Raw genomic sequence first — 12,663 nt, forward strand, 5'->3', positions numbered from 1 at the left:
TTAATGTCTGATTGAATTACTTAATTCTTTTTTTTTTTTCAACTCCATGTACTCCCATTCACCATACAGACCAGGCAAAGTGCCTGCCCAGGCTGTATGTAGGGTGGGTTTACTCTGACTCCTCTTTCTATGCTGTCAGTATAAGAACACAGCCTGTAGTAAGTACCAGGAGGCTGAAGTTAATTCCTGTAAATATAGGATTCCTTTAAAAATAACATTTACTTTTTTTTTTTTTTGGCTGTGCTGGGTCTTAGTTGTGGATGCAGGATCTAGTTTCCTGACCAGGGATCAAATCCCGGCCCCCTGCATTGGGAATGTTGAGTCTTAGCCACTGGACCACCGGGAAAGTCCCCAGTGGTGCGTCTTCATTTCACAGAAACTTGGCCTCCAAAAGTTCCTCAGAGCAGCAAGTGAAGTTAGGGAATGGCTGAACACTGTGTTGAGCAGAGAGGTCACAGTGCCAGCTGCCCCCTGCCCACTTTGGAGCAACCACTGCTGAGTGTATTGTGTATGTGTAAGGTGTGGGCTGGGACCCCTGAGCACGGGCTGGTCTCGGGCACCCTGGAGAGCACCCCGTGCTCTTGGTTTTGTCCTGCCGTCCTTCCTCTAGAGCAGCCCTTCTGCTTGTACCCCTGCCCCCAGAGCCTGCCTGTGGAGACCTTGGGTCCTGAATCTGGGAATGACCCAGAATCCGAGAGAGCTCCCCGGGCCCCTCAGAGCCCCTCCAGGGCAGCTGCTGAGGAATCGGCTGGGACCTTGGATGGAGGAGGTAACAGGGCCCTGCTTAGGGGGGCGGTGCAGCCACCTGTCTTCCATGTTCTGGGGTTTCCCAGTTTCCTCAGGGAGAGGGAGGCCAGTTGGTCTTATTCCCAGCATTGATCTCAGTTTTAAACCTTCCCTTATCCCATCCTGGCTTTCTCCTGTCCCTTCCTGCCTGGTTGCAGCCTGTGGGAGCCAGGGGGGCCGTGGTGTTTTTCCTGAGTCTTTTCTCCCGCCACAGAGACGGTGTCCCAGAGTGAGAGCTCCCAATCTGGGCCCATCCTGTCAGAGGAGGCTGAGGCCAAGGTGAGGACCTTCCCTGGGGGAAGGGCGGGAAGTGGGGAGGGCCAGGGGAAGTGGGAAGTGCTCACGGCTGTATCCGCAGCAGGGTGTCCTGGAAGGTGATGACCCTGGAGTGGAGTCCCCTGGTCCAGGAGACACAGAGGCCCAGGGAGACTTGGAAGAGACCCCTGAGGTGGTAGGCCTGGAACCAGACTCACAGGACCTGGAGGATCAGAGCCCCCCCCGCAGCCTGCCTTCATCCCCCAAAACAGGTGAGAGTCCTCCTTGTTTCTCCTGTCACTATCCTTCTAGAAGGTGTTGGAGTGGGAATAGATAGACATCACTGCCGAGCACAGCTCTGGTCCAGGCCCTAGGACTTGGCAGCTTGGAGCCTTCCTTAAGCTGTATCAGTGAATCCTCACCACCGTCACCCCCGGGGACACTCAGGCTTAAGTCACACAGCTGATAAGTGGCAGGGCCTAGGTCTAGGTTAACTCTTTACTCTCTACTGTGGGGCCGCCTCTATTACTTGCCTCTAGATTTGGCTCTCATTCCCTGAGTCCCTTCCACGAGTCAGCTCTGGGAAAGCAGGTTGGCTTCACGGCCTGTGTAAGAGGTGGACTAGACTGAGCCAGGGTGCAAGTCGGACTTGTGAGGGGGCAAAGGTGGTGTGATTAAGGTGCCCCCACAGGAAGGGGGGGAGAGTGGTTTAGTCGGGGACAGGTCGAGGGGAGGGAGAGGCAGGGACAGTTGGGGAAAAGGTTCACACCGGAGGGGACATTTGAGTGGAACCTTGAGCAAGTGGACTTTTGGTAGGTAGGGTAGGAGGAAGAGAACGTTGCAGGCCAGGGCTGCAGCATCAAAATGGGCTGGGTTCCCCTGTCCTGTACCGAGGAGGCTGCGTCCAAGGCTGGTGGCAGGAGTGTGTGAATGCATCTTTGTTGAGGGGTGACAGCGTGGAGGGGGAGGCGGGGTCCGGGGCCATTTAGGGGGCAACTGCAGTCAGATGAAGCTGAGGAAGACCTGAACTAAGGCAGATGCGAGGCATGTGCCGCTGAGATGTTTAGGGGTCGTGTTGTCAAACTGCATGCGAGGCAAAGAGGGAGGGCTGAGGTTGGCTCGTGGAGCACTGGCGTCTTGCCCTGCATCGGGGGGGTGCCAGGAGAGAACCAGGTTGGAGGGCAGGCAGCGTGTGGAGTGTTTGGTCCCCAGGGACAGCCAGGTGGAAGAGACCAGGAGGTGGTCAGACATCCAGGCCTGGAGCTCTAGGGAGGCCAGTCAGGAGTTTACGAATGAGGGACTCAATCTGCTCTAGGGGAAAGCCGGCGGGGTGGGTGAGACTGGGTGATTGTGTGTGTGGTGAGAAGGGCAGAAGAGCAGAAATGGTGCCAGGGAGACCTCTGCCTCTAGGACTGGGAGCAGCCAGGCATTGAAAAGAGATGCTGAGAGGGCATGGCCAGGTTTCCGACAGAACCAGGGCAGGGGGCACAAGTGGGAGCAGGAGGGCGCTTTTAGGATGAAAGTTGCTCTTGTATCTTGTATGTAGTAGAAAGGACTGGTCTCCAGACTGGGCAGGGGTGGTCACTGATGCCCAGGCACATGTGGGCAGGGTCTCCATGCTCTCCCTCTGTGATCAGGGCTGGGGGTCTCCTGTGTTTGCCTCTGGTTCCGGTCTGTCTGTCTGTCTGTCCTGTCTCTCCAGTTGCCTTACTGTCCTGGCCCCCTCCCTTCCCCCAGCTTGGATCAGGGAGGAGGCCCACCACTCCAGCAGCGAGGACGACACCGATGTGGATGTGGAGGGTCTGCGGAGGCGGCGGGGTCGGGAGCCCGGCACTCCTCAGCCCGCGGCCACCCTGGGTGTGGAGGACCAGGTCCAGGGCGAGGGTGCAGGCGGGCAGCTGGGCATCTCCCTCAACATGTGTCTCCTCGGGTCCCTGGTCCTGCTGGGCCTGGGGGTCCTCCTCTTTGGTGAGTGGTCCCTCCCCTGCTGGCACCTTGAGGCTCTGCTCTGGCCCCTCTTGCAGTACTCTGACCCCATTCTGCCCCTGCTTCTGAGGGCCTGACCAGACTCTTCTGTCTCCATTTCAGGTGGTCTCTCAGAGTCTGAAAGTGGTGAGTGACGATGGGCCCTGACCAGTTTGTGTCTGTCCCCTTCCAGCCCTGAGGGAGGCTGATGGGGGCAGTTCTCTGGGTCAGGAGTAGGGATGCTGGGGGCTGTACATTTTTTGCTCAGTTATAGGCCTTATGTCAGCTATTCGGGGTGACCCTTGACCTTTTACCTTGCTGGACCCCTCAGCCATAGGGTGAGGTCCAGGACAGGACAGTGACTGTGTGTATGTGTTGGGGGCGGGCAGGGAGGAGGAGGAGGACAGGGCTCTGTGTGCCTTGAGGCCAGCTTCAGGATTCCACTTTCCCACAGGGCCCCTGGAGGAAGTGGACCTGCAGGTCTTGCCAGATGTGGAGTCTGATACTGAGATGCTGGAGGCTGTGGGGGATGGGCAGGCATGTGTGACTGTCTCCATCTGTGTGAGGGGCCTGGTGGGGGCTGTCGGGGTCGTGGGGCTGGGCTGGGGTGACTGGCTCCTTTGCCCTTGTGTGTGTGTGTGTGTGTGTGTGTGTGTGTGTGTGTTAGTCACTCAGTCGTGTCTGACTATTTGCAACCCCATGGACTGTAGCCCACTAGGCTCCTCTGTCCATGAAATTCTCCAGGCAAAAATGCTGGAGTGAGTAGCATTCCCTTCTCTCGAGGATCTTCCCAACCCAGGGATCGAACCTGGGTCTCCCGCACTGCAGGCAGATTCTTTACTGACTGAGCCACCTTTGCCCTTAGGATGGACTACAGCAGCTACAGACCTCAGAGCTCCTGGACAGTGTCCCCAGCCTGCAGAACATGGCCCTTCTGCTGGATAAGCTGGCCAAGGAGAACCAGGACATCCGACTACTGCAGGCCCAGCTGCAGGTGGGCACAAGCAGGTTGGGGTGGACTAGACACCCTCCCTAGGCCACGTGTCTGTCTGTCCAGTTTCCTCCCTGCAAAGAAGTTTCCTGTGTTCACCCACATACGCTGACCCTCTCCCTTTCCCACTAGAGTCCAGTCCCTCCCTTTCCCACTAGAGTCCAGTCGTCTTCCATGTTTTGTGTCCGTCCTGCATGCTAAGGGTTAGGCCAGGACTGGCATATCTGCTTCACGTGGCATGCCACCTCTGCTTGATTGGCATGGTCTACCTGGAGCCTTGTGTGGAGAAGGATTTGAAGAACATGCCAAGACTCAGTGGGAAGAAGTGCTGTGATCAGTTAATAATATCTGTTTTGGGTACGGGAGGTGGAAATAGGGCAATGAGAGTCTTATCTTGGCTCTCTTTAAGTGAATTAAAGACGTGTGGGCTTATAAACAGACAGAGCTAAGGCCTGTGGTGGAATTTGGGGGTCCCAGGGTCAGGTGAAGGGTGCAGATGGGGTGGGAGATGAGAACCAAATCCTCTGAGTCTCTCAGGCCATAAAGGCTATAATGGAATGGAATTAGGGTAGCAGGCACTGGACCCATCCTTGACGACTCCCTGGGTCCTCTATCCCTATTCCCATTCCAGGCCCAGAAGGAAGAGCTTCAGAGCCTGATGCGTCAGCCCAAAGGGCTAGAAGAGGAGAATGCCCGGCTCCGAGGGGCCCTCCAGCAGGGCGAGGCCTCCCAGCGGGCCCTGGAGTCAGAGCTGCAGCAGCTGCGGGCCCAGCTTCAGGGACTGGAGGCTGACTGTGTCCAGGGTGCAGATGGGCTGTGTCTCCAGTGGGGCAGAGGCCCACAGGCTGGCCAGGTCACCAAGGAGCAAGGCCCCACGGGGCAGGAGCCAAGCCCTGGTTTCCTGGAGCAAAAGAAACAACTAGAGGCTGAGGCCCAGGCATTAAGGCAAGAGTTGGAGCGGCAGCGGCGGCTGCTGGGGTCTGTGCAGCAGGACCTGGAACGGAGCTTGAAGGAGGCGGGCCGAGGGGATCCAGCCCGGGCTGGCCTGGCTGAGTTGGGTCACAGGCTGGCCCAGAAGCTGCGGGGCCTGGAGAACTGGGGCCAGCACCCTGGGGTCCCTGCCAATGTCTCAGAGGCCTGGCATCAGAAGCCTCACTTCCAGAATTCCAGGGAGCCGAGTGGGAAGGAAAAGTGGTGGGATAGGCAAGGGGACTGGAAGACCAAGCACTGGAAACATAAGAAGGAGGCATCCGGCCGGGAGAAGAGCTGGCGGGGTGAGGAGGACAGGGAGCTGGCGGGGAGGCGGAAGGAGGGCAAGCCAAGGGTGGAGGAGTGGGCCGGCAAGAAGGATGGCAAGCAACAGCGCTCCAAGGACCCCCCCAGGAAAAGTGGCCGCCCCCACCCCTCTGGAGAGAGGCAGAAACATCCTCGGTGGATGGAAGGGGCTAAAGACAGGCATGACCCCCTGCCACTCTGGGCAGAGCTGTCCAGGCACAAGTACCAGGCACCCCAGGGCTGCTCAGGTGTGCATGAGTGTGCCCGGCAGGAGGGCCTGGCCTTCTTTGGCATAGAGCTAGCCCCTGTGCGGCAACAGGAGCTGGCCTCTCTGCTGAGGACGTACCTGGCGCGGCTGCCCTGGGCTGGGCCGCTGACCGAGGAGCTGCCCCTCTCTCCCGCTTACTTCGGCGAGGATGGCATCTTCCGCCACGACCGCCTCCGCTTCCGCGACTTTGTAGACGCCTTGGAGGACCAGCTGGAGGAGGTGGCAGTGAGACAAACAGGTGATGACGACGCGGTGGACGACTTTGAGGATTTCATCTTCAGCCACTTCTTTGGAGACAAAGCACTGAAGAAGAGGTGGGCAGCTGTGGGGGAGTTGGGTCAGTGGGACAGAGCAGGGGGCAGGAGGTGATGGTGGGGCGGGGTGTCTGTGTGTGTGAAGGGCCCTGAGTTGTCGGTGTTCAGTTTGAGGTTTTGTCTCTTGAGGGCAGAAAGCTGAGCCTGAGCTCAGCCCAGAGTGGTCCTGGGGAGTCCCCTTTGGGGCTAGAGTTTTTTCCCTCCCAAGTTGCCCTGTGCTGTCTATACCTGTGTGGTCTGGGGGGTAAGAGAGGTTGCTTCCTGTCTCCCCAGCTGGGGCCTTGTCCTGGGACACCAGGTCTGGCCACACTCCCCTCCCCCCAGTCTGATGGATGGTGGCTGCCCCTGTCACCTGCCTTAGGGGGAACAGGGTCCCCTGTCAGGGGGCCCCCCTTCTCATCACACGACATTGTTCTCTAAAGGCCTCTTCCTGCCTCCACTCCCTGCCCCCCCACAGGTCTAGGAAGAAGGACAAACATTTGCAGAACAGAGTTGTGGGGCCCAGGGAGGAGCACAGCCTCCACCGCCAGGGCTGAGGCCCCATGTTGTCTGTCCCCTGGGAACCGTTAAGCTGCCACCTCCCTCGGCTTCGTTGGTGTCATTGAATGTCCTTCACAGAGCAGCCTGGAGATCACCCAGCCCTGCACTGACACCACTTCTGCCACAAAAAGGCCTTAGCTGGAGCTGCTGTGCTGTCTATGCAAATGAATGCAAATTCTTAGGGCCGCGACCCTTGCAGCCAGATTGTGAAGGGGGGATGGGAGAGAGGCCTGTTTTTTAGGAGGGTTGTGTGGGGGTAAGAAGTATGGGGCAATTCAGATTCTAAAGCCAGAGTGCTTGTGTGTGTGTGGTGTGTGTGTGTGTGTGTGTGTCTGTAGGGTGGGATATGAGGTATGGGGCAATTCAGATTCTAAAGCCAGAGTGCTTGTGTGTGTGTGTGTCTGTGTGTGTGTGTGTCTGTAGGGTGGGATATGAGGTATGGGGCAATTCAGATTCTAAAGCCAGAGTGCTTGTGTGTGTGTGTGTCTGTGTGTGTGTGTGTCTGTAGGGTGGGATATGAGGTATGGGGCAATTCAGATTCTAAAGCCAGAGTGCTTGTGTGTGTGTGTGTCTGTGTGTGTGTGTGTCTGTAGGGTGGGATATGAGGTATGGGGCAATTCAGATTCTAAAGCCAGAGTGCTTGTGTGTGTGTGTGTCTGTGTGTGTGTGTGTCTGTAGGGTGGGATATGAGGTATGGGGCAATTCAGATTCTAAAGCCAGAGTGCTTGTGTGTGTGTGTGTCTGTGTGTGTGTGTGTCTGTAGGGTGGGATATGAGGCATGGGGCAATTCAGATTCTAAAGCCAGAGTGCTTGTGTGTGTGTGTGTGTCTGTGTGTGTGTGTGTCTGTAGGGTGGGATATGAGGTATGGGGCAATTCAGATCCTAAAGCCAGAGAACTTGTGTGTGTGTGTGTGTGTCTGTCTGTCTGTCTGTCTGTCTGTCTGTAGGAGGGCCCAGAGTGGGCCCCTTGGCTGCACACACTGACCCATGCACCCTGGGATTCGATTCGCCCGGCTGGCTCCCGGCTGGCTGGAGGCCCAGCACGAAGGCTTTCCCTGGGGTTTTGTTAGATTTGGAAGGAGCTATCCCTAGAGACTCGAAGTCCCCCTTTTAGCCCTGCTCCTCACGTGGCCTCACCTCTGCTTGTGAACTGTAGACTCAGATTCCAATAAAATTCTGTAGGAGCTGTGACATTGGGGGCGCTCTGTCGCATAGGGCTGTTTCTATAAGCGCAGGGGAAGCCCACACCCACCACCTCATACTGGTACTCACCTTCTCCTCTCCCCGCCACCTCACTCTCCCCGCAAACCTCAGGCCCTCTGGGCTGGAACTCCCCATTTTGCTCACAGCTGTCTGGGCTGCATCCCTGGGAGATGTAGAAATATGCAAGTGGGTTTTGGGCTCAAATCCAGGTTGAGTGATTTTGGGCAAATTAATCCCTGGGAACCTTGGGTTTCTAATCCCCAAAAGGGAGATTGAAGGGCTGGGGACTCTTCCAGCAGGATTGTAAATAAATCAATGTAAACAAAATATGTGTCCAATATTTGGCACTCAGAAGTGATTTCACTCCCTTTAGAGTGTGGAGGAGGGGCTCCCCACCCCCACCTCACAGCGCAGGCCTCTGCGTTGGGGGGTGGGGGGGCGCGGGTGAGGGAACCACTAGGTGGCGCCGTGGCTCCACATTTGCTCCAGACCTCACCTACCTCACCACTTGGTGCCCCAAATCTTGGACCCCAGTCCCACTGACTTGGGCCACTGTCTGGCTACTTCGCCCGGGAAGACCCAGATTGCCCCAGGCTTCTCTTTAGAAAGTCCTTCCTGACTGGGCTTCTTGCTTGGCCTGGAAATCCCCATGGGGGGACAGAATGAACGTGTGACTTCAGGCCACGTCCAAGGTGCGTGTTAGTGGAGCTGAGGTGTATTAGTCCCTCAGTCACGTCCGACTCTTTGTGACCCCATAGACTGTAACCCTTCAGGCTCCTCTTGTCCATGGGATTTTCCAGGCAAGAATACTAGAGTGGGTTGCCATTTCCTTCTCCAGGGGATCTTCCTGACCCAGGGATTGAACCCGGGTCTCTCACATTGCAGGCAGACTCTTTACTGTCTGAGCCACCAGGGAAGCCTAGGGGTCTGCCCAAGAGGGGACTATAATTGATAACAAGTGCTTCTGTAAGAACTGATGGGTTGCTCACTGTTAAAGGACTTTAAGGGTACTGCTACTGCTGCTAAGTCACTTCAGTCGTGTCCGACTCTGCGCGACCCCATAGACGGCAGATCACCAGGCTCCCCCGTCCCTGGGATTCTCCAGGCAAGAACACTGGAGTGGGTTGCCATTTCCTTCTCCAATGCATGAAAGTGAAAAGTGAAAGTGAAGTCGCTCAGTCGTGTCCGACTCTTAGCGACCCCATGGACTGCAGCCTACCAGGCTCCTCCACCCATAGGATTTTCCAGGCAAGAGTACTGGAGTGGGGTGCCATTGGCTTCTCCGTTAAGGGTACTAGCTTATTTAATTCATGTATGGATTTGAGAGTTGGACTATTCAGAAAGCTGAGTGCCGAAGAATTGATGCTTTTGAACTGTGGTGTTGGAGAAGACTCTTGAGAGTCCCTTGGACTGCAAGGAGAAAAGGAAATCAGTCCTGAATACTCATTGGAAGGACTGATGCCGAAGCTGAAACTCCAATACTTTGGCCACCTGATGCGAAGAACTCATTGGAAAAGGCCCAGATGTTGGGAAAGATTGAAGGCGGGAGGCGAAGGGGACCACAGAGGATGAGATGGTTGGATGGCATCACTGACTCGATGGATATGAGTTTGGGCTCCCGGAGTTAGTGATGGACAGGAAAGCCTGGAGTGCAGCAGTCCACGGGGTTGCAAAGAGTCAGACATGACTGAGTGACTGAATTGAACTGAATTCTAATGGGGGGGGGGGTGAGGCAGGGTGGGGATGGAACAAGGTCCACTCATTCAGCAAACATTTACACTCTATTGTGTACCAGAGGCAGTGTGGTACTGAGAATACAGAGGCGTGTTAAGAAGTTTATAGTCCAGTGGAGCCCACTTTCTGCAGCATGAGGGATTGCAGTTAGACCTAAGGAAGAACTTCCTCATAGGCAGAGGGTCGATGAAAAGGGGCTTTAGGAAAAGAGTCTTCTAGAGTGGGTGTCGGGAGAAGCAAGTACAGTCTAGCCTGGGGACCAGGGTCTGGATTTGGCATCCTGGCTCTGTGGACCATCATCCACCTGAGGAAGCCTGGTTCACATTGCTTGCCTTCTGCAGGTGTTCAGAACTTACACTTCTTGGAGAGGGAAGCAGGCTAGAAAGGGAGGGGACACAAACTGGCCCCCTGGGTTCCCAGAGGGTGTGGGCTGCATGGGGCTTCTCAGTTTCGTTTCTAGGGCCCATTTCCTTCGTTTGCATAACGAACTCTCAAGGAGGCTAGGAAGTTCCCCCAAGCCCCCTCCTCTTTCTGAGCCACTCAGGAAGTGATATGCTGAGCTGGAGGTTTCTGAAACTGCTGAATCAGGAAGAAAAGGCCACTAACCCAGGAGGTAGGTTGGGGAGGGGCCAGGACACCAAGGACATTGGCCATTCTGCTTACCCTGTCTCAGGTGTCCCCCGTCGGTGATCCTCCTGCCCATTGTAGGTCACTGTGCCACTCTGTCACACCCTACAGCAGCGCTGGTAAAGAGGGGGGACCCCGAGCCTCAGATCATAGGATGCTCGCTGGTCATAGGCACAGCATGTGGAGACGAGCCAAGGGAGGCTGGAGCTGTGGGAACAGAGCTCCCTCCTTCCCACAGGGCCGGGGGCATCTTTGACCATGCAGGAGGGTAGACCCACTGGACTCTGCCACACGACCTTGCTTGGCCCCCAGGATCTGGCCTGGGCCCTTCCAGTTTAAGCATTTGGTATTTTAAGCACTTGGCTTTTCTGCCCTTTCCTCTGGGAACTCCCCCAGCTAAGTGCTCAGCTCCGGGGTGTCTTGGGGGAATCACTAGAGTCGGGGGTGGCCCTCCTTGGCTTTCCCCTCTCAAGTGGAAAAATTCTGCTTCCTTTGACCGGCCCCCAGCTTTATTTCCCTGCGGTCCCCCAACCTGCCATTCCTCCTCCCACCCCGGCCCCTCATTCTTCAGCCTCACCTCCTTTCCTGCCCTCAGCGCCACCTTCTCTCATCATGCCCCCTCCAGCCCTAACCTCCTCCAGGATCCTCCCCATCTCTTCCTGCTTCCCTGGGTCCTCCAGGCCCCAGTCTCACCGCTGCCTTTTACTCCCACCCATGCTGGGGAGTAGGGGGACGGGGTGGTGGTCACCTTCAAGCCTGCCCCACCCTATAAGCTCCTTGAAGGCCAGAGGCCTGTGTTCCTTTGGAGGACCACTTCCAGCCCCCTCTGCTGGGGCCCTGGACAGATGCTGGATTGGCAGGCTGTTGCCATGGGAACCTCCAGGGCCACCTGGTGCAGGGACATCTCCTCCTCTCATCTGTTCTGGGTCATAGGTACTCCTGGTCCCTCCACACTTCACCTGCTCACAGAGGGTCTGGCAGGTCTGCAGGTGGGGGGTGTGTGGGGGTTATTGGCCTAAACCCAGACCATAGCAGATCCCTCCTCGCTGCTCTCACCAGCCAGTGGTCAGAGCCACAGAAACCCCTTAATACTAATTCTCGGGGGTTGTCCGAGTTCCCTATCCCTCCCCTGTGGGCCTTCCGTCAAGGTTGCTGCCCATCCCTTTGGTAGCCCTTGGCTTCTGGAATAGGCCCTGCCCATATAGAACCAAAGTGGGCCCCTTCCCCACTCACCTGGTCTTTATCCGGGGCCAGGTGGAGACCCAGCCCGGGTCTCTTCTAACTAGACCGATAGCCTGGGCAAACTTTCAGTCTCCGGTCTCCACAACTGCCTGCCTGCGGGCCTTCTTGCTTTAGGGCTCGGCTTTCCCATCACTGAAGTGAGCCTGTAGATCCCCCTCAGGGGTTGTTGTGATGATGGAATGAATCATCCAAAGGCAAAGGAACAGGCTTTTCAAACTGTAGAGTGCTGTCAAAAGTTTTAGTTATTTTTATTTTACTTAGCCTCTAAAGGGGAAGTTGAGGCCTCTGTGACCTACTGATATGGGAGCAGAGGGTGTTGGCTCCCAGACCATGTAGTAGGAGCTGACAGGGAAAAGATGCCAGCTAGCACTCAAGACCTAACACCGTGCTATGTCCTGGGGGGACCACAGTCTTTGCCCCTGAGGCTAACCAAATTAGTTTAATACCAACCAGAGAGGTGGTTTTTTTTTTTTTTTTTTAATTATAGTTTATCTTTTAACATTTTAATCAAAAATATTTATTTTTAATTGACTGATGATTGCTTTACAATATTGGTTTGATATCTTTCATACATCAACATGGATTAACCATAGGTGTACCTATGTCCCCTCCCTCTTGAACCTCCCTCCCACCTCCCATCCCTCTAGATTATTATGGAGCCCCAGTTGGAGTTCCCTGAGTCATACAGCAAACTCCCATTGACTATCTATTTACATATGTGAGTGTAATACCAAGCAGAGTTTTAAAAGTACTCTCTTACCGGTGCCAGAAAGGTGAAGAGGAAGGAGGGGGTGGTGTTTTTTTTTGGGGTGCTGTGCTATGTGACATGTGGGATCCTAGTTCCCTGACCAGGAATTGAACTTGCATTCCCTGCAATGGAAGCATGGAGTCTTAACCACTGACCACCAGGGAAGTCCCAGGAAGGGGTGGCCTTTGAGCTGGACCTTGAAGATAATAAGGATGGATGATGGGGAGGGGATTTCAGACTAGGCAGAGGTGAGGCCTTAGGGGAGGATGGAACAGCCCTGTGGTCAGATGGTGTTAAGTTCACGGTCCTGCAAGGGAGCAAGTTCTCCCTTAGGGCTGCTTGCAAGTCTAAGGGGGAGCTTCACTATAGGAAATGGGGAGAGGTGTGAGGGGCAGGGGGATGAAAAAGGAAGACACACGGGTGCAGGGTAGCTGGCAGGCGGAAGGGTGGAATAGAAAGAGATGAAATCAGAGGTAGGTAGGAGGTGTCAGCCAGCAACTCAGGAGGGAGATAGACGATGCAGGCCTGATTTACAGCAGGGAATCAGAATGGCCTGGCCTTGGATGCGCCAAGGACAAGGGAAAGGGAGGAGCCAAGGACACACTGAGCTTCCCAGCCTTGTGACAGTTGGATGACGGCATCCTCACATGATACCAGGAAAGGAGGAAAGGCTGGAACTGGTTTTGTAAGGGGTGGGGTGGGGTGAGGTGTGTGC

The 12,663-nt window shown here is 55.7% G+C and overlaps 1 protein-coding gene across 2 annotated transcripts in view; it reads left to right on the forward strand.

Moving 5' to 3' along the window:
• PBXIP1 (pre-B-cell leukemia homeobox interacting protein 1) overlaps positions 1-7,928 on the forward strand; it is a 12,241-nt gene extending 4,313 nt beyond the window's left edge. Inside the window, exons 3-11 of one of the 2 annotated variants that reach the window (XM_010838327.1) lie at positions 643-769; positions 1,001-1,065; positions 1,145-1,313; positions 2,779-3,009; positions 3,130-3,153; positions 3,461-3,543; positions 3,872-4,000; positions 4,629-5,854; positions 6,312-7,928. In XM_010838327.1, the coding sequence (XP_010836629.1) occupies positions 643-769; positions 1,001-1,065; positions 1,145-1,313; positions 2,779-3,009; positions 3,130-3,153; positions 3,461-3,543; positions 3,872-4,000; positions 4,629-5,854; positions 6,312-6,390 (2,133 nt within the window). In that variant the 3' untranslated portion in view covers positions 6,391-7,928. The remainder of the gene's footprint in view (positions 1-642; positions 770-1,000; positions 1,066-1,144; positions 1,314-2,778; positions 3,010-3,129; positions 3,154-3,460; positions 3,544-3,871; positions 4,001-4,628; positions 5,855-6,311) is intronic. The other variant, XM_010838328.1, reaches the window with a different exon arrangement.
• The last annotated feature ends 4,735 nt before the right edge of the window (positions 7,929-12,663 follow it).

This window comes from Bison bison, unplaced genomic scaffold (genome assembly GCF_000754665.1).
Source record: "Bison bison bison isolate TAMUID 2011002044 unplaced genomic scaffold, Bison_UMD1.0 scf7180017864093, whole genome shotgun sequence".
NCBI lineage: Eukaryota > Metazoa > Chordata > Mammalia > Artiodactyla > Bovidae > Bison > Bison bison.